This window comes from Gobius niger, assembly GCF_951799975.1.
Source record: "Gobius niger genome assembly, chromosome: 5".
NCBI classification, from domain to species: Eukaryota; Metazoa; Chordata; class Actinopteri; order Gobiiformes; family Gobiidae; genus Gobius; species Gobius niger.
Genome location: NC_136856.1, coordinates 13695223 through 13717312, shown reverse-complemented (window position 1 = coordinate 13717312; position 22090 = coordinate 13695223). Strand labels below are relative to the sequence as shown.

General features: G+C 40.0%; 1 protein-coding gene across 2 annotated transcripts; it reads right to left on the bottom strand.

The window, feature by feature from the left end:
- Window positions 1–439: 439 nt before the first annotated feature.
- LOC306963768 (serine/threonine-protein phosphatase 2A 55 kDa regulatory subunit B gamma isoform) lies at window positions 440–21441 on the bottom strand. 2 transcript variants are annotated; one of them, XM_079557462.1, is made up of 12 exons: window positions 21290–21437; window positions 18513–18632; window positions 17890–18214; window positions 14265–14421; window positions 9254–9351; window positions 8561–8726; window positions 7726–7838; window positions 6680–6857; window positions 5070–5234; window positions 4660–4829; window positions 2237–2328; window positions 440–2153 (listed from the first exon to the last, which is right to left on the bottom strand). In XM_079557462.1, the coding sequence occupies exons 4-12, from the start codon at window positions 14344–14346 to the stop codon at window positions 1859–1861; spliced, it is 1359 nt and encodes a 452-aa protein (XP_079413588.1). In that variant the 5' UTR covers window positions 14347–14421; window positions 17890–18214; window positions 18513–18632; window positions 21290–21437; the 3' UTR covers window positions 440–1858. The 2 variants fall into 2 exon arrangements, with proteins under 2 accessions (XP_079413588.1, XP_079413589.1); XM_079557463.1 differs by lacking the exon at window positions 14265–14421 and having other exon boundaries at window positions 21290–21441.
- Between the last annotated feature and the right edge of the window lie 649 nt (window positions 21442–22090).

Genomic DNA, 22090 nt, shown 5'->3' with positions numbered 1-22090 from the left:
TTAATCTAATGTCTGTTGATTTTTTTCACTATTTGCAGTAACCAGTGATTTAAATGTTAACTACAGATAACGTAAAGCACCAAAGCATTAATAATAATAATAATTTGATAAAGGTAAGAAAATATGTTGAACCACAAATTGTATAATGAACATCAGTTTCACATTCATGTAATGTGCCCATGCTGGCACTAGGGGGCACTTGACAGTAAACACTGAGGGGGACATTTATCAAGGGTTTACGTGGAGCAGCAGTCATTAGTACTTTTATTTATTTTACTAAATGTGTGATGAATACTGTAATACACATAATTCCAAATGTGAGATCATGTGCAGATGTCCACATAAAAACATTTGCGCCCACTTCATAAATGACCCCTAAATGTAATAATGAAAGGTTGTAAAGAGCCCTCCCTGTAGTTGTTACATTAGCAAACAGATGTCTGTTTTATTGAAATATTTATTCAGAAAAAAACATATTAACATTATTTATAATTTGACAATTGAGTCAACATTCATCAACACAAAGATGTGACACTGGAGTATGGACAGTACAATGACAGATGTTCAGATAGACATTAACATGAAGTTTCCAAAAATAAACATTCTGCACCGAGTGTGTCTTTGAAAACAATCATCAGTGATGGAGATTACAGTCTATGGATCAATGGTTTGGTCATGTTTAATAAAAAAGAACTTTAGAAATGGAAAACATTGTATATTATACAGACACCATTTAGCCCATTTTTTATTTTTAGATACATTATTCAAAAACATTCGCCGTAATCATTGGTTCTCAGTTTCAGGGTGAAACTGTTGGTGATCATTCAAATGTACAGTTTTATGAACCGAGCACTGGTAAACATGCGTTTGTGTCTGAGACACAGAAAGGTATGGGCTCGGTCTTCTATGGAAATCGTGCTGCATAGGGCTCCAGGCCCAAAAAGCCTTTGTACAGCTAGGTCTAAATAGGTAAGAAGGCAGCCAAGCCAGTCAATTATAAATGGCTATAGGTTAAATCTGTTTCACATGCAGCATCATTTTGCTTGATTGACATGATGTAGATTATTCGTTTTTTTGCTTGATTGAGTTTGAGTATCGACAACATAGCACAGAAGGCAGACCAGTACAATAGGAGCAGATGAAGGCCTGTTGTAGTGAATGTTGGCTAAAGCACTGCAGCAGTTTGTGTGTCCTCAGTTCAGCCTTGTGTCAAATCTGCTTCTGTTACATTGAAATAATGAATTCGCTGACCACAATTCAGTTTTACTCCTGAATTATGGAAAGAGACTGGCGTCTAGGTGCACTTGGGTTTTAACAGAAAGGGTTCAGGCTCCAATTCATTTCACATCACACATTACCGTCACTGTCTTCATATTGGCCATCATTTACAACATTGTTATCATTCAATAAGAAGCATAAGAAATGAGAAATCTGATGAGTTATCAGACTGCCACTTACATAAATAAATGCCCTATTTTTAGCCATGCTGTTGGTCGAAGGGGGTACAAAACAGGGGGCAGAAAGGACATGGATGAGGACAACAAAATGTTTTCAGTTTTTTTTTGTCTGTGGTAACAAAACAAAAAATAAATCAATCACAATCCAGAGGTTAACAATCAAGAAATCCTCCATTTAGACATTTCTACTAATCCACAATCAATTGCATATTCCAGCCCGTTCCCTTTCCAGTCCGCTCGCTCAGTTCTGGGAGCCCAGGGAGGACGTGAGGGAGTATAGACCTAAATCTGCCCGCCTCTGCAGCTCTTGAGGCATATTCCTGGGGTGTCTGCATGTTTCGCATAGTGGCATAGTAGTAGTTGGGTGTAAACGTGTTTCCTTAGCGGCTGACATTGGCCCATCAGTGCATCTCCGAGTTGAGTTTGTCCTGAAATATGTACAGGTTGTTGGTGGCAGCGATAGCAATGATGTTCTCGTTCGGGTGCCAGGCGGTGTGGAGGATCTTTTTGGTAAAGTCCAGGCTGTCCACGCTGATGTCGTCTTTCCGCCTCTTCCCGCCGGCAGCGCACACTCTCCGCGGTTTGAGGACGGCTCTGGGTTTGCTGCTCTCTCTCGAGGCCTCCAGCGTCACGTCGCGTTTGGTGTTGCGGTCGAACATGCGGAAAAAGTTGTTGTAGGCTCCCGTCATGATCACACTGAAAGAACAGATGAGGGATGATCACAGGACAAAATTATTTATAGTACTGTAATTTACAAGAACACTGAAATATTGACCTACCTGTCTGAGCCGTTCCAGGCACACTCAAACTTGTCAAAGATACAGTCATTCTCGTAAAGTGAGCACAGCTTGCTTCGGAGGTAATCATGAACCTAGTGGAGTGAAGAAAACACAATATCGGAAGAATTATCAGCAAATATTTGTTCATGAAATAGTTGTGATGCATGATATTGGTGAAAATGTGATTACCGTGCGAAAAAGATTGGAAAAAGGAGGGGAAAAAATTCTTCATAGTGACAGAAACTATGACACATTTTGTAATATGCAAGATGCACATTCATATCTTTTTCCCCACAATCATTACGCCATTCTGACTAAACTTACCAAGGGCACAAAAAGTGAGACTCACAGTCCCTGACTAAAAGGTCCTCTCCACAGAGTTTTTCTTTGACCTGTGTCAGCAGAGAGCCCACAGACAGTGATGCAAAAAGCTGAAACCGACACCTTTCTCGGCATTGAGCCCCTGTTTCCCATTCTGCATAAAGTCAGCACTCAACGGCCGACTTTCAATCAATAAACGGTCAAGCTAAGGTCGGCCCGTGGCAGTACATCAAAGCCGGTGACATTTTTGTTTTCCCCCATGGATGCTCTTTTTGCACCAGGTGCTATCATACAGTGTCAGCTTTAGTGGAAGAAATGTAGGCTTTTTTCCTGTCTGCGCTTTCTCAGATTTACTGGGCTGTGTCCCATACCCAAGTTAGATTTATAATGCTTTATCACAATGCACAAGGTCTTTATAGCTGTAAATTTACTGGAGATTGCTGCAAATCTAAGTAATCATGCACACTGAACGCTGCAACCTCTGCCATGCCACCAATAAACTCAAAAACATGCACGATAGGAAAATCGTCCAGCTAGTATGTCCTGAATGAACCTAGCTTAAGATCTGGATCCCTGGGTGCTTCACTGTTGTTGGTCAGCGCTACTGGCAAGTTTCACCAGCTTTGAAAGGCTAGTCAAATGCACAAGGCAAATTTCCCTCTGTGGACAAAGTGTACCTTACCTCACACCTTATCTGAAAAATAATGTCTAAACCCTACCTTTTAACCCCAATCTTCAGACTCCCTAAACACCCTCCTCCCTCTCTCTCTCTTTCTCTTTCTGTGGTGCATTGCAGATCTAGGTATTGGGCACTGTGTAAGGTATCCCTCCTTCCCACTTCTCTCTTTGAGTGGAAGCTCTGTAGACTATAAATAGCTCAAGAGCATCTTAGCCTCCCACTTCTGGCTGCCTTTACACGTCAGGGAGACAACACATGTTCACTGTGGCTAGACTAATAAAATCCAACATCGCTAAACTAATAGCACATTACTCACTGAAAGAAGAACAGCATAAAACTGATCAACAGTGGACTTCAATGGGAAATCAAATAAGAGTTCTGTTGAGTTTTCTTAAAGGCTTTTGGCATTGTGTTCAGTTCAGTTTCTCTAAAAAACTAAAAATAGACAGAGGTGAGTGCATCATAAGATCCACTGTTTAAATGAAGCTCATGGGTTTTTATCAGAAAAGGTTTGCCCTGGCGAAGACACGTGTGTGTTGAAACACGTAGGTTAGGGTTGTAACTCTAATAATAATAATTATTCTATTGGCTCATCGTTCAATAAATGACAGATAGAAAGTTTTTGGCCTCAATATTTATCGTCAGTACATTTATTTAACATAACACTTTCATTGTGAGATATTTTAAGATGAAGTACTTTTGAACAGAACCAAACTGTCATTTTTAAGCTTTAGAGTTAGTTTCTTTGGCAATATAAGGTCTTAAATAATATAATTTATTGCGAAAGTTTCCTGCCTCAATATATCAAACTTTAGATTTAGATCACGACAGGCCTAGCGTAAGTTGTCCATTTGAATAAAGGACATTTAATCTTTTTGTACACGGAGTGCCTTGGATGATTTCTGACTGCACGGTTCACAAAAAAAGGTACGACTTGCACGTCATCTGTCACTGCTATTACAGTCGCTTATATATGTTCCTATTCTTGTTTATGATTTAAACTAATGATATAACAAATACATGACTCAATAATAAATAAATAAATAATGTTGTAGAGCCTCCAGGTCTAAACTAGGGCTGATCAGGTACAATTTAGAACTAAACCATGACTAAAGCAGCTGTAAACATGGACTTACCCAAAGGAGGGGAAATTTGAAGCAAATTAGTGTACAATAGGATTATTTTTGTATCTAATAATAGCGTAATACTCTCCTACCACACACAACACTTGAATGAATGAAGCCCATTGTTCACTTGAAGGTGGTGGTCTGACAGATGAGTCACTCACAGAGACGTACGAGTAAAGCAGCTAACAATACAGCTGCTCCAACCGTGACAACTGTGGCTGTAGCGCTGAACAATAACTATGTTTCTCCACGTCTCACAATGGATTTTGCCCAAAGCCTGTCTTTGAAACACAAACCTGGTATGTCTCGAGGGGCTTGCTCTCCATGTTGAGGTCCCAAACTTTGGCCGTCAGGTAGTCTCTGGTGAGCAGGTAGCGGCCGCTGTGGCTGAATTTGACATCTGACACAGAGGAAATGATTTCTGAGAAGAACGAGCGAGCGCTGGGGTCCTCGGGCTCCTCGAACACTGCAGGGGAAAAGGGTTATTAGGTAGGGAGAACAAAAGGACTATATCGCTGTATAAGATGTATTGCACTGTGTGGTGGAGGGGAAAAGACATTATCGGGCTGATAAGGGTGGGAAATACAGCTACTTCACATACCAGATATTTTAGCCGTGCTTATGGTAAATAGATCTCCCTCGTTTTGAGCATTTTCTTCATCATCAGTTTGTACAGCAGGAACACAAACCTATGAAATATACTTACATTTGGAGTGTTTATCACAAAGTGCAGCCTCTCTCATGTCGCACAGACGCAGAGTGCCTTTGCTGCTGCTGTAGACGAACAGGTTACAGTGGTGCGGGTGGAACTCTGCAGCTGTGATCACCTCCGTCAGGTCCTCCATGTTGGCAGGTTTGATGTCAACAATGTCTGAGAAAGAGGTGCTCAAGAAAACTCTCAACACGTTTACATTCCACATTTTTGGCGTGTCTTGGTTGTATATATACTTCGTTCATTATTGTGTTGCTTCTAATTTTCTCATAACGTTTTTATGGTATGATACAATGCAACCAGTTCTTTTCTTCTTCTTTTTTGCATATATCAAAGTTGACCATTTATTATTTTGTATGTATTATTATTTTCATTTGAAGATGTAACCATCTCTGTCTTTTAACCTTTATTTAATCAAGAAAGTCTAATTTCAGAATCTCTTTTTCAGGGAAAACCAAAGCAGAACCTTCAAACTCCACACAAAATCCCCCCGCCGGGTCCACGGGTACCAGGACCTTTGATGTGAGGCAATAGTGCTAATCACTGTGCCACCCCATCAGGAAATCCTTCTTTTCCTAAATCACAATCTATCTAAGTATTTTTTTGCATTTTGCTTTGGTATCGATACTTACACAAGATGCCTCTTCTCATAGTATCAATTTGAAACCAGGCTTTATATCAGTGCATATATCAGTGCAGTGCTGGCCTCAGATTTCTGGTGGCTGGATTATTTTTTTACACTTATTCATATATTTAACTTATTTACTCGTTGGTTCACCCAATAGCAATAAATACAGTATATTTGTGTGCAAAGGCATGTGTCACCAACAGATGTAAATTATAGATGGCTGAAATAAAGAGCAATAAAAATACGTCTTGGGGGGATTGTTTCGCAAAGCGTAATCCCAGACATATAAATCGTAATATGATAAATCCTGCATAGGTCACGCATGTGACTCCACTGCGTTCTCTGACTGAGCTGGATTAAAACTCAGAAAAAGCCTGCAATATTTATGCCTCCTTTGAATAATTCATTAAGCAACATTTTCACTCCTCAAGAATAATATCCCCCTCCCCCAGCAGTAACATGTCCTTGTGCATTTCTGTATACAACAAAGTGGGATTTAAATGAGTTTGGAGAGAAGGCGTCAGAGTGTGTGGCTGTGGACTGACTAATGAACATGTACATATGCATTTGTTATCTGTGTGGTTGTGTATGAATAAATCTACATCACAGTTTGTTGGATGAGCATGTCCAAACTATTCAACATCTAAAATCATGTGTGGGTACGAAGTGTTAAACGTGTCACACTTTCAGCTTGTACTTGAGTAATGTTTATTTGTTGAATCAATTTTGTACAAGCATAATTTTTTTTTTTTACACAATTTGTGTAAAAACTTCAAGTCCTTGAAAAATATAATGTGATTTTATGCATTATCTAAACTCAAATGTTTTTGGACTATGGATATATGAATGTATACTAACATGGATTCTATGATATCAGAACCAAAAGTACATAACCATCCTTTTCGGCTACTGTCCGCACGTTGACTGTTTACCCGTGTTGGCCTGTCTGCAGTAGTGTGATCAGTGTAAAGGATACTGAAGCTGCGGTCCGTGATGTCCAAATGCCACAGGTTGATCCTCAGGTCGTCGGCGGACATGTAGGTCTCGTAGTCTGAGTTCACGGAGATGGAGTTGACGTGGTACGTGTGAGCGTTAGCAAACACTCTGCGCGGCGTCACCTCCACCATCAGATCCATGGGCATCAACACAGGCACCTACACAGCCACAGCATAAAAGACAACAATGTGTCAATAACCAAGTATGTCTCTAATCAATCAACTTTAATGCTATGCTATCCAAGAATGGGTACATGATTAAACTTAGATGTAATTCAAAAGTTCACTTCACAACATATTGCTGAATTATTATCACAATATTAATCTCACAAATGGAGCCACAATATATCGCAATGTCACTGAGGTCTTTCATCTGACAGAGATATACAATTTAATTACATTTTTGCAAAAACAGTCTTAAGAGAAAACACATGGTACTTAAAACTATCAACATGCGTAATTCAGTTCCATTTTAGGCTTAATTTTATTTACAGAAGAAGAAAAAAAGAACTGGTTGCAATTTAGTTTACATTTTATGGAACATATTGAGGTTGTTTGGTAAAAGTGATTTTTGAAAACTGTGTTCAATACAATTGCAATACTCAAGTGATTTTCAATAACAGCCTTAAGCAATGAAATGTTTTGGAAGTTATCAATTTAAAAGTGATTATTTCTATTGTGTAGGGCTGTAAAAATGTCCAGGATTAAATTGATTTCCAGTGATTTATGATGCAGCTCGACTTCGCAGCACTTGCAGCTTTTACATATTTATAATGAACATGCATAACCGGAAGAAAAAATGTAAAATCCCACTAATCTTCGCCCTTAGCAGATGCTGTGTTGACTACAGCTGTAAATAGTGAATCCACCCCCACACATGAAGCACCTTTGTGCCAGTGACCCATTTTTACACATGGAAACACATCTGTACCCACTGACCCACATAACAGGGCCACTCTATTGTGTTTGTGAACAGCTAAGCACATACTGTGTGCGGCAGAAGTAATGAAAAGAAAGTAGTAATTGCCTGCAGGGAGGTGACAGTGGAGATGTCCTTGATGCGGCCCTCTTCATCCTTTAGGTTGTATCCCTCTGGCCTCTTGTCTCTCTCACTCACCTTCCACAACTTAATGGTCTTATCTAGAAAATAAACACCTGCATTAAGATATGACGCCCAATAGATGCTAGAATAATCTACATAAAAGATGGGTTAAAGTTTCTGCAAACACATCAGTATCTGCTTTTTGTCTTCCTATTAATTAATAGACTCTGGCCTTACAGGTGAAAACTGGATAAAATATAACCAACACAGAATATTGTTTGATCATTTATTAGAACATCTCTCTACAGTGCATATTTTTAGCAAAGGATCCTTTTACTTATGACTCTATATTCAGTCTACATTTGTTAGATTAGGTCTACACAGTAATACTGCACTTCCCAAAAATGTAATTATTGTGCTGTAATCTACTCAATATCAAAATGGACACTAAACCGAAAAACAAGGGCCAAGTTCGGCAAAGAAGGTCCAGTTTTCTGTTCAAAATGCGGCGGGCATTCAGGCAGATACATCAGCCAGCCGATATGACAGGTCGTACATTTTTCATACACTCAATCATAAATAATACAGCACTTAAATAAATCAGTGAGGGTGTGCACTATGGATTTCCAATAACTCCATAAACTGACAGTAAGGCGCCATTTCTCCTTTGGTCAAAATGCACCTCAGAAACCCTTCCATACTAAAACAAATGTGTTGCTTTTAAATGAGCAGCAAGAGAAAAAACCTCAGAACCAAGACTAAATGTTGTTGCGGCAGACGATATCTAAGTAGGATCTTTGTAAACCGTTTTTGGTCTTACCGTTGGTGGACAGGAGAAAGTGCGCTGCGTTCTGTTGAGGCAGCCATCGGATCTTGTTGATTTTCTCCTCGATTTCCAAACTTTTAAGGTAGTCAAACTCGGGCTCATGGCTCTGAAAGGTGCTGTAGACATTGTATTCTCCCTGCGAGAAGGGGTCAGACTTGCTCTGTAGAAAAGAATGTAGAGAAGAATTTGTTACTATGTTATTTGAGATGCAAGTAAGGAGAAGACTTTGTGTAGTCCTCCTTGCGTGCATAAGGAATAGCATAATTCACTGACTTTAAATGTGATCACTGACAAAATGTGACATTGAAAACACAAAGCATGTTTTTTGTCTTTTGTTCCCTCAGAAAATGAACTGTTACCACTCATTTTGATTGATTGGTAGATTATTTTTTGTCATAAAATGTTATTCAGAAGCCCTTCAACCCACTCCATTTATTCATTGGGATGAGCACAAAGGCTGACAAAGTTGAAATGCTTCAGTAAAATAGTCTCGAATAGTCTGCATATTAGAACAGTCCAATACTACCACAACAAGGAACCTTCAAACACCGAAACAGGATGGCACAGACTTGAACAAAACTGATCTGGAAAAAGCTCCATCCATCAATAAATATAAACAGCAGGTGGAAGGGAACAGTGAGCTTGCAGAATACTGAAATATGACTTATGTGTGGGGCTTGTGCGTACCTCAGGTTCCCTCTGAAAGATGACCACTCGGCCCCCTTTGTCCCCTGTGGCCAGGAGCTCTCCAGTGTGGTTGAACTCAACAGTAGAGATGATATCAGCTGCAGGAGCAGAGCGAGCGAGGGGCAAAGGGGATGAAGAAAGAAACATGCGGAAAGGGAAAACAGACACAGAGGCCATTAGCTAATTGACAACACATCATCATTCATCTGTGTAATCCGTTTATGTATGTATGCAAATACATCACCACGCCAAGTCAAATGTCAATGCGTTACAGTGTAAGTGGATTTAACGTATGCAAATTAATGCATAAAATACGATTTATTTATGAAAGTAGCGGAGATTGGATATTGGTCAGGCAAATTCAGTCAAGGCATTCACAGAAACATAATTAGTCCTAACAATATGCTATACAGACTATTAAAATCTAGACACCCAACCTTATCCTTCCCTCATCTTAAAGCTCTGAAACATTAAGAGGGCTGTTTTAGTTTGGATCCGATCTCTAAAGCTGAAGGTTGAGCCTGTAGTTTATTCACAGTTGTAGCACAAACACTGAGACATAGTTTCGCACTAATAGCTGACGACAACAGTAATTTCAGTTCAGTTTACTTATCACACTTGTGTTGTGTGCATTGTCTCCAGTCCAGTTTTCACACTTTAAATACAACAAACAGACAGTGATGCAGATTACCATGGCGATGACACCGGTGCCTCTCACACTGCATGCATTCATCTTTGTTTTCTCTAAAATCACTGTCCACCACCGAGTCACTCAGGCGAAGCACATTAATAATTGCATTGTTTATTCAAAACGCAAGCCATCTGAACCCAGGCTACTGTGTCTGTGAATAAAATGAAGCTCGGACTTACATTTATTTCAATTTGGTACGCTAAATCACTGGAAAAAATAACTGTAACCTGTTTGCTATGAAAAAAGAAACTGATATGTGCATGTATTTTTCGCATTATGTCTTTTTCCTCCTATTCAGGTCACCCTTTGAGATAAAAAAAAAAAACATTTTCTTCGTGATTTAGCGGGTTTTCATTTAAGAAAGAGGAGAGTAGTTTGGTGGCCTGGCTCACAACATGGGTGTATTTTGATAAAGGAGAGCACGGCCTGTTTGCCGACCCTCTGGTTAGTGGTCAAATGCTTACGTGTCTGTGCCATACTTTTACAGTACCCTTAGTGTATGATATGCGTGTAAAAATTTCACTTCCTTTCATCACAATCTACATCATAAGATAAATATTATAGATAGCTTTACATGATGTTTCCAATCAGGCCGCCACAATAAACCCAGTGTTGACAAATAGGAAGACAGAGCTCAATGGGCTTTGGTTGTAATGAAAACAGTGCGTGTAAATCGTGTTTACTGGGAGCTTCAAGCCTGGAGTCGAGCCCATTCTGTGGTGGCCTTGAGAGAGAATAGATGTTATGATGAAGGGGAGGTGGGGACTACTCCTCTCCCACTACACATCATAGCAGTATTTATTATCTTTTCTGGACAGTATCTCTGCTCTCCAAGATGAGTCTTTTTTTCTTACCCTAGATTTTTCCCTTTTTCTATGGTTCACGGCTGTTTTTATGAATTCATTGGCGTGTGATGCCTCCCCCACGGTCCGGCGCCTCCTAGTTATGTATGCTACTGTGCGCGTAGTGGTGGTGATGGTGATGCTGGCGGAAGAATGGGAAGGATGGAGGATGAGGAGGGGGAGGGCGGAGGGGGGGTTTCTCAGTGTGCAGGGGTTTCCATAGTAACAGGCGGAACCAACCAGTGGCAGTGATACTCATAACAATTTGCCGTATATGGTCGTTGGGAGAAAGGAGGAAGCGGAATTCATCGGTCCAATCCTCACAGGGCGACGTGGCCCAGTAAAATAATTACATCGCCGCTGTTATGGCCACTAACAAACACTGATGAATGAATACTCTCAGTAGATTAATCACGCCATAAGGCATGGACTAAAAAGGCATTCTTGTTAGGGAATAAGACATCTTGAGAAGGTCTTATGGGTAATAATTATACACAAAAATAAAAAAAATAAGAAAGAAATGTGTGTCTCTATGCTGTCCCTGGCGAAGACGCGCTCATATAAAAGACATTTATGCAGCAGGTCTTGAAGTCTGAAATAATTATCAACAACAAAACAAAAAAAACAAAAAAAAAATGAACTGACAGAGACATTTTGCCAACATGTGCAGTCTTTACAATGGAAGAGCAAAGCTAAGCAAAACCACAGAAGCGGCAAATGGTTTTGAGAATGAAATTTAGAGCACAATCTATCATTTCCTTTGTATCCACTGTTCTAATATCTCTTCCACTCAATCTATCACCAGTCTCTTTTATTGCATTTAAATGTGGCAAATGATTAAAAAAGAGAAGGCAATAAAACACTGATTCCTTATAGCTTGCACTGGCCACTGCTCTGTAATGTGCGGATGGGACCACAAAGTGGTCATTGAAGTACTAGCCACAGTCTCACACTTTAGACATGTATGTGCTATAGCCCTGCTCCAGTGGAGTCGGTCCAAAAGCATGAACTAGACTGACTCATCACCTCACTGCACAAACTGGGAAGTGCAAGTGCTTCCACCCACACGTGTTGTCAATGTAAGACCAATACACAAACAAAATATTCACAAACTCAGTGACCCACAGAAAGAGTAGAAACACTACATAAGGATTACACAATACATTGCAAAGGTCTTTCACAGCTCGCCCAACGCAATAACATATTGAAACTTAGAAAAGTGCAGGTTCAGGTTTAGTAATGGTTTTCCTCATATGGCTCCAAATTATTCTTTCACTTATGATTTGTATAGAAAGTGCTGAGTTAAAATGGTTTTGCAAAATATCACAATAATATCGTTACCACAATATTAAAGACATAGCTCAAATATCTTACATTGTGCAGCACAAGAAAATATTTTATTTAATAATGCATCAATAATAATGAGGGGGTACTGGTAACTGGGGAAAAACCTTTCAAGCAATACATTGATGAATTGTTCTTAAATGTTGGTTATAAACTGTATTTTTCAACTCTAATAAAATGATTATTACTACTAACTCAGTATTATATGTCCAATGGTTACATTTTCCCACCAGAACACACTAGGTTAACGATATTACTCTGACACTACATCCACACCAAATGAAGGGGAATTCCTTTTCTATTAAGAACCACTAAGGGACACAGCAGAGCGGCGTCTTACAACCTCAATTATAGATATCATAGGTCTGTGTAAACACAGACAATTAGAGTGCAGCCAAAAACACACAGTGCTTAGACGCGGGTACACGCCATCACTCAGCAGGAGACGTGTGCTTTTCTGTGTGGCCAGCTTGTGCACATTATACAGCTCCAGCAACACGACATTTCCTGAGCAAAAGCGCCGACTCAATTACGCTGTAGAGAAATAAACTGGCTGTAAGGATTGCCAGAGGGGGACAGTAAATTGATCCCTGTCCTGCAGTTTGAAGCTTTCTGTGAACCAAAAAAAAATCTCTGTTTGTGTTGCTCATGTGTGTGTACATGTGTGTGAGGCAGAGGAGTGATTTAAGAACAACCCAGCAGGGAGGCACACCATTTCTCCAAACATAAAATGACACATCGACGTAAAACCAGCGTGCGGCGGACACTTTCAGACATAAACAATTAAAGTCACAAGATGAAAACCTCCCTTGAAAATAGGATGCTTGCTAAATGTCCAACTGTTATAGTCAAACGCGAATAAATGTCAATAAAATCAATGTGATATTCCGACTGATTTAAGGCAAGAGTGGAAAATAAGATTAGAGGCTTAGCTGGTTTACACTCCATCCGACAACTGAGATAAAACTCACCACACGAGCTGCTGACATATCAAATATACTAATCCCTGACACGGAAAGCGTGTGCTACATTTTATAGCTGCTATTTTATCTGTCACAACAACAGGCATTTATGTGTCATGAGGGAGATTTCAAAACAACAATATTTCGGGTTACATACACAATACAGTAATAGCTATAACATAACTTAAACTGTAAGTATTCCTGTGTTTCAATGTCTTACTTTCTGAGATGGCTTGTTTAGTCAATAGATAGAGCTGGGTACCATGCAATTGTTGTCTTTACCACTTCCATTTCCTATATTAGGTGTGTTCATTGGTTTAATGGCACTTGAACATTCCCCATAACTGTTGAGGAAAACCAGTAGTTTGCTCATTTATTTGTGCATGGAGTACCAAGTTACATTTGAACCATTTTTACCCTTTGAGCTGCTTTTGTGTAAAAAACAAAACAAAAAAACAGCGAGAGAGCTACTTATGTTTTGATGATGTTTTTGACTCTGGAGTTTAGCCTAGAGATAATAGAGAGATAATACCCGAAGATAATATTACTTTTTTTTTTTTCTTAAAGGACATCAAAAAAGCCAAAAAAAATTGAAAACCTTTGGGGAGCTACTTGGAATTTCAAACTAGTTGGAGATCCCTGTTCTATAGAGCTCTCAGGACACACCAGGCATCAAAATATCTATCCTGAAAAATAGTTTGGGTACAGATAGTACTTTCACTTTTCTTTCTAATGGTGTCCCAGAAGGGAAGGTTATATTTCTATACTGTATTTCACATCACACAAGTCACACAAAGCGCTTCACAAAAACAATTTTTAATTCACTTCATACTCAGTGGGTGTAAGCCGCCTATGTAGCCACAGTTGCCCTGACTGACAGAAGTGCAACTGCACACATCTCTTACCATCACTTTCACACCACTCAAGGTAATATAAGGCCAACAACGCAAAGCAACCCACACACTTCAAACACACAATCTACTCGGATGGAAACAAAAATAAAGTGAACGCCACAAAATAGACAGAAACAAAGTGGTATAAGTGATATTTATAGCACCGAATCCACCTGACTCACACAATGGCAGATGCCCTTACACCAGCGTACAAACAGCCCGTGTGATGTCCCAGTGGGGTGGTGTGGGTGAATGGATAAAAGAGGAGAGAGCACACACCTTCAGTGTAAGAGGCAAACTGCTCGGGCTCCAGAGAGAGGGTAGTGATGTCAGAGCACAGCACCTGGATGGGGCTCAACATCCTGGGGGAGGAGTCCAGGGTGGAGAGGGGTGGACAGGATGGGCGGAGCTCTTCAGGCTATAGCCAGGAGCAGCCCTGCAAAAGGAACAAGGGAGGTGGAAGGGAGGGTGTAGGGAAGGAGTCAACAGAAAGGGATGGGGTTAGGGAGTGAGTTACTATATCAACGCATCTGGCCATAAGCACTGACCAAGAGGATGACGATGTATTGATCATAGCAGAGAGATTGTCAATTGGAGCCGAGATAAAGTTGAGACATACCCACGATAGTGACAGGGCGCAAACTCGATTACTGTATGTGTACTTGCTGCAATGTGCTTGTCTGAAATGAATAGGTTCCTGTCTACAAATACAGTAATTGAATGCAGTATCTACAGTAATTCATTATTATCACAGTATGTCAGGATGTTCAGCATGCTATGACTTTAACTGCTTTGTCAATGCTGGCTTTATAAAAGGCCATGAGGAATGATAGCTAATGTTAGTCTATGAACAATGTTTGCTAAGGCAGATTTCTATGGTAACGTCCTTCCCGAAATCTACAGAAGGCAACAACAACAAAACATCTTCATAATATGGCATATGCATATTGGACGATGTTTTTTTTGTTTTTTTAGGTTTCACTAAAATAAAATTGTATTGTATTTATCTACAATAGTAATATTATCCCTGGCTAAAATTACTTACTTGTTCCTATGCATTAAATAGTATTATATGCTTTGCCAAGGGTACAACTGCAGATGTTTCTTTGAGCAAAGTATCAATGGTTACCATAATATTAACAGTTCCAAGTCACTGAGGGTAATGGTGTTAGTCATATTGCCATGTGGTGCTCCCCTCTTGGGAGTATGTGATCATTATTTATTTATTTATGTATTATCAATTATTTATTTCAGAATTTAAAATAAAAGGACAATGAAGCTGAATTCAACATTCATTTCAAAGGAAAGCTACAGTTACCAATGTTTGGAAATAGAAGCCTAGATTTAACAGCAATTTACTTTTATTATCAACACAGCGCACGATTAAATACTAATAAATATGTGCTTAAGTTGATTACTTCCAGCTGGTGGTACTTGGAGAAGAAATGAAAGACTCAGGGGGTACCGGAGATGAAAAAACTATATAATAACTAATATATATAACTAATAATAATTCAGTAAAACAATATGTCTTGTCCTACTGTCCATACAAGTCAAGAAAGGGCAAAGCTAGCGCTGAGGTCAACGGAAGCAGGGGAGAAAGGAGGCGAATATGGTGGGAGGGGCAGTGTGAGGTGAAGGGAGGTTAAGCATCTTTGTGAGAGTTAAAGGGCAGGGATATCCCCATGGGACAGTGCAGACAGACTGACATAATGCACGCACACGTTCATGTAAACATTGACCAAAAACGCACAAAACAAATGCACACCTAACCACCAGACGAGATGCGCAGACATGACATGAATATGAATACAATTCAGGCAAAACAGACAGGTAGAGACACACAAATACAATTTTAAAAAGACATGAATTAATGCCCTTTCGCTTCTTAGCTCTCTCCTTTCTGCTTTAATGAGCATGTACAGAGGCACATTGTATTGGATCAGCCTTAGAGCCTTGTTGGATAATTGTTTGGCAGGCGCGCCACTCCGTCACTGGGTAATGCTGTGTGTTGCATTTGAGAGGATGCCGGGTAGAGGAGATGAGAGGTGGGGGGATGAGTTGGACAGACACTGGGAGGTGCAGGGGGATGGGGTGAGAGAGGGGGAAATGGTTTTGGATAAAGGAACAGGTTTTTATGACCTGTAGCCACTGTGTACAGTTTCATTTTGCTCTGATATTTGCTGTTATTTTTTTGATTTGTTCAACTTAACTCGTTTAAGCTCATAAATATTTCTCCCTGAATATTATTTGCTGGCCTCGGATGTGTGGAATAATTAAAACAGCTATTATAGGTGGGTGTTGACCAGATGTCAATCATATTGACAAAGCATGAAACACAGCATGTTTATTACTGCCTGTTTCTATGACGATGGACATAATAAACGCTTGGCATTAGCTGGGGATGCATGATAAAAAAATACAAAGTAACTGTCTAGAATATTGCAATACCCTTACGATAACTTACTCAAGAAATGGAAAGCAATTAGGTTTTTCAGTTTTTGTGTGAAAATAAGTCCTCAAAAATATTGTTTCAGGATCAAGGCTAAAATGGAAGTACATCTAAAACAGTCTAAAATTAAAACTAAAACTGACTTTGAAGCTTTTTTTGTTTTAGGTTGTGCAGGAGAAATAAAAAGTCAGATGAAAGACCTCAGTGTTTTTGGGATATTGAAGTGAGTTCTTGTAATATAGATACTGCGTTACCAAATACTGTGATGACAATAATTTATTGTGCTGCAGCCCGTATATTAGGCAACTTGAAAAATGCTGTACATTTCTTTTGTGACTTGCAGTAACACCTCTGCTCTCACTACAAGCAACTTTGATCACATTTTGGAAAGGAGAAACAGATAGAAGATTTACACAATTAACATTTTTAGACAAGTGAACATTATTTGGCTGGTAATGCTTGAAAAGGACAAGCCACATCGGCAATTGAGAACAATGTCAATGTGAAACTGTGGTTTATGGACGATTGTAACAGATTTTAAACATAGCCATACTCTTGGCAAAAATTGGAAATGAATGCACCTACACGTATAATAGTCATGTGATATTATTCAATAAGAGGCAATGCAATTTGTTGAGTGCTCCCCCACATCTACAATGCACACAGGTGGCAGCACGTGTCACCAATAAGCATGTGCCGCTGGTCCTGGCTGAAGGAAATGATATTGCCGAGCCAGACACAGGAAGCGTAATTCTCTTGTGAGATTGGATCAGAAATCAGCATGTAACACATTCACGACCCCCAGATGATAATCCCCTGCTCTGGCCTGGACCGAGAGGTGTCGTGAACAATGAGGTGACTCAAGGAAAAGGGATTGAGGGCAAACAGACAGGCACACCATATGAAGCTCAGGCACAGGTGAGATTAGCAGTGTAATTGAGATTAGCACGAGGCAGCTGGACTACTGTGATCTCACCATTTACAGATTAACTAGACAGATAGATTTTTTAAATCTATTTTCCAAGTCGTACATTTATGAAACAGCTGATTTGTTTTAATTACGCAGTATTATGAAGACAGTCTTTTCCTTTTTGTATTTTCTGAGCATGTATATCACGTGCCAGGAACCTAAATGCATTGGCCTATTCAGATAAAAGATCAATTGTTCCTAGTACTGACAGAATGGTTACATAATAGTAGGCTATAACCCATGACAGGCCAAAGCAGAAAGATCATATTGAAGCAAAAAAACAAAAACATACTTGCTTTCCTTGTTTTGTCTGCAGCTCAGGCCTATTTATCAAGCTGCTTATTGATGGTAAGACTGGAAAGCTGTGCTGAGCTGGCTTTGCCTTCCAGACAGGCATTTGAACACACACGAGCATTTACAGTCTACAAAGTCTCACGTGCCGCTTGCGTAAAGCCACACACTACAACTCTGTCACGTCTTACCGTCAGTCACATAGTTGTGGTCAGGGAGGAAGCCGCGGTGGTTGAGATTCGGGGTAGCGTCAGTGTCTTCGCCCATCAGACGGGCCGGTCGGGGTGCCCGGTTTGGGGGGGCAGCGTGGAGGTTGTGGCAGAGCGGTGATAGAAAACGGGATGGTGGTGGATATGGGGATTTCGTCCAAGTCAGTGCCCATGCTGCTGCCCGCTGACGCCTCCTCAGCAAAGGGGCGCAGAGCAAGGCATCCTACACCCCTTTTGTTGGGACCAGTCAGGAAGGATGGAGCCTTGGGAGGGATAGTGGCATTCAGGTGTCCACACCAGCTCAGACCTGCGAAGGGATTTTACAAGTCAGTGGAGAGGAAGACACGTCGCACATGAGGAAAGCCTACCTCATGTTCATTGCTGCAGCTGCTTGAGAAAACATGGGGACTTCTCTTAAAATAATAAAGACATGCACACTTATGTCTTATAATCATCAAAATCATGTCACATACAGTATATAATGGTGTTTTACATGTGAATGGGGGATGGGGGGGGTTCCTCCATATCTGCAGTGCTGCTGTTTATGCACTTGCACGCACGCACGCTCGCTTGACACACTCCAACATATAAAAAGTCAGTCATACCTTTGCGAATCCTTCAAAGATACCGCCACTGTCTTCTGGTGCGTTCCTGTATGTCCCACAGTAATGAAGGGGGAGAAATGCCCGGTGGTTCCGCGCGCTGCTGCAGTCTCTGGCGTATGTCTGAGAGCAGATTCAGAGGTAGAGCGAGAAGAGGAGAGATAGGGGAGGGAGGGAGGGAGTGAGTGAGTAAGAGCCCTACTGCACTGGTAGTGTTTGTGATGCATTAAAGCAGGTACCGCCTCCATCTCCGCTCCAGCCAATAGTCACGGAGCTATGATCCGTCTGACCACTGAGTGCAGGTGACTAAGTATGAGAACGGATTGGAGATATGAGGCAAGAGTGGGTGGAGGTGAGGAGAAGTCTTTCTAGGTGGTGATTCAATAATAAGAGGAGATAGTGAATAGATTTACCTTGAGACACAGACTAATTCAATTGAGCCACAACTGACAGATCAGTGCTGTTTGTGTAATTACTATCCGCCATACATTTCTCATGTTTTTTAAAAAGCTTATTTTAAACGTTTCTGTTGCACTTTGAGATTCAGTTGCAAATGTTGAGTGTTAAAAATAGAATATATATACATTGAGAGTAAATTAGATAGAGGACTGCTGCAATCATATGCAATTCTGTTTAATGTGCAATGTTGTTATGATAACATGTTCATGTGAATATGTCACTACCTGAGATTTATTACTGTTAAAATACTGTACATATCAATATTATTGTTCATGTTATGCTCTTTTTTTGCTTTTACGATAGCTTATATCATTTTTGTCATATCTTATGCTCCATTCTTACCACTGGTCCTTTTCCTACTTGATGCCGCACTGGCTGTAACAAAGCATTTTCACCATTGTGCGACTAACTTCCTATTTCTTTTGTTTTTAAGGCATTTTCTCATGCTGGTGCAATGGAAGTCAACTTGAGGTTAATATGCATGTAAGCACAATATTTTGCACAATCACACTGAGTTTTATATCATCCCATTGCAGCATGAAGTGCCATTCATCTTCCTTTTTATTTCAGAAGCACCTGGTGTTTAGTCAAGACGCACCAGAGACTGAGACGATGGCAAGGATGTCATAAACAACAGGACAGAGATTGCTTTATTCTAAATTACAATTAACGTAGTTTTATGTCTTTCTAAAACCAATAAACGCTGATTTAATATTACTTTTGCATATGGATCCCTTTCAGGATGATATCTTTGGATTGCACAAACATACTCTGTATAATCATCCCCCTTGCAATTCTCCTAGATCAGAACCACTTAGATTTGTGCACACAGTGACAGTAAAGTCAGCTCGCAGCAGAGACTGAGGAGATGCCAGGGACAGTTGGTGCCGTCTCTGGCGCTGGCCGACTGCCACCCGGCTTTAAACCCGGGCTTACTGCGAGACTCGCGGCACAGTCCTCCCCCACTTAACGGTTATGGGCAATGCTCCATACGCCACCGACCATTTCTGCCCCTATGACTGCCCCCTGCCAGCGTGTAACATTTACCACAAAGCCCCTGAAGCCGACCCACATTTAGAGCCTCTGTTCTATTTGCCCATTTCAACACCTCTTCACCTGAACCATATGCTTGAAAATCCACAACTTGTGTCAATGTGTGAAGTTGTTTTCAATCACCATAGCCAATTAGTGTTTTAATATTCAAAATGTAATTAGATGTGACGTTTATGCGAATAATTCTCAAAATAAAAGTAACAATAGTTTTATGTAGAAAACTAACACAGGTTTGTACAGGTAGCAGTAAGTAAAAGTTTGTCATCAATGCCATTTAATCATTTAATTTAATCCAAATATGGATTTCTCCAGATTTCCATAAAACAGGAATGAGGGGAAATTTTGACACAATGGGCACTTTTGAGCAAAGAGTTGTGTTCAATTATATCCAAAAATGTAAGGAGAATATGCTTTATTATATATATTTTGTTGTATTTTTGATTAACTAAAGCAGGCAAAAATTTGAGAAAAGTCATTATTTTTCACAAAATTTAGATTTAATCAAAATAAATGTTATTTTTTTGGTGGCATTTAAGGCCTTCATTTTGGCACCATTTATTTAACGATTTTTCATAAAGCTTATAACGCCCCACAGAAACCCTGAAGACACAAGATTTTTTTTTTTAAACTGCATCAAATCCTGCTGCTATGCCTTATTCTATTTACTGTATAGCAGCATCTTGCGCAGACAAAGGTTACTGGAGTGTATCATGTCAGCAGGTGCCATGCATCAACTGTCAGTGGCAGATGGGTGAATCTCTGGGCTGTGAAGAAGAATCTAAATCAGGCCTGAATTAGCATTGAAAACCAAAAGGTGTTACCGTAGTGAGAATTATGTAGTGAACAGAATCAGTTGAGTTTGACCTTTGAATGAGACACGTGTCGCTTAAGAGGTCGAGCTTGTATTTCCACATTAGTTAGCGTGGCTCGAAGCAGCATAAAACCACAGTAGGGCTGCACAGTTACAAGAGAAAAATGTGATATTTGCTCATTGCCTGGACTGCTGCAATAACTATAACTATATTTTACAAAATATATTTAAACACAGAATTCAATAAATGTAGTAAAAGTAATATGTTTTTTTCAATAAACTGTGTCATAACGGGACAAAAAGGCTAACCAGAACTTTTCCAGATTCTGTTTTTAAACTGTATCAGCAAAAAACAACAACATTGATTGATCAGATACCTCAGTGATTTTTGAAATATCGTGATTGTACATATTGTGCTAAATATTATAACGTGGAGATATATTGTGCATCATTATACCTGCAAACATGTAACTTGAGTTCATGGTGAGTTGTTGGCCTCATGGTTCAGTCTGAGTGATGGGCCTTGGGTTTGTCTCCGGGGGACACTGTGCCCGATGTCTGCCAACTCAACTCAATCAGCCGTAAAGTTTGAAGGCTGGACCTGTAACAGTCAACGCGTAAATCAAATCTTCACTCGATATATTTTTATGCATGTAGAGCACCATCGGGTTAAGTTAAGGTTCACTTGAGATGTAATGTTTTGTTCTGCAGCCTAATGGAACACCATCTAATGAGAAAGTCCAGGGACAATTGTAGTCCGTGTGCAGTCAGCATTATCAGTAATCGTCCATCATGTGCCCAATCAGACGCTGGTTGATCTCTGGTCCTCATGCCTGATGTTCGTAGCTCCTACCCCCACTCCAATGTGCAGACACCGTCACTATAGCAACCAGAGCAGCCCAATGGTGGACGTGCGCTTGTCTCAGTCAGCACATATAAACAGAAAGCCTTGTGAGAACTTTAAATAGTGGCTTACTGTGTCGTCTGGACTAAGAATCCCATCATCATCAATGGTTTTTATTTTTACCAATCACTTGAGAAAACTAGACTAGGTTAAGGCCTGGTCATAATCATGTCATTCAGAGGTCATGAATTGAAATTGATTGAGGACCAAATTGATAAATAATTGTCAAGCAAATGTCTGGAACATACTAGGTTAATTTACGGTTATATGGGGATTTTTAAGCCTTTATTAGGTTCAATAATATTTACTATGCTTTGCTTAGCCTACTCTCAAAATACATTTATCCCTATATAT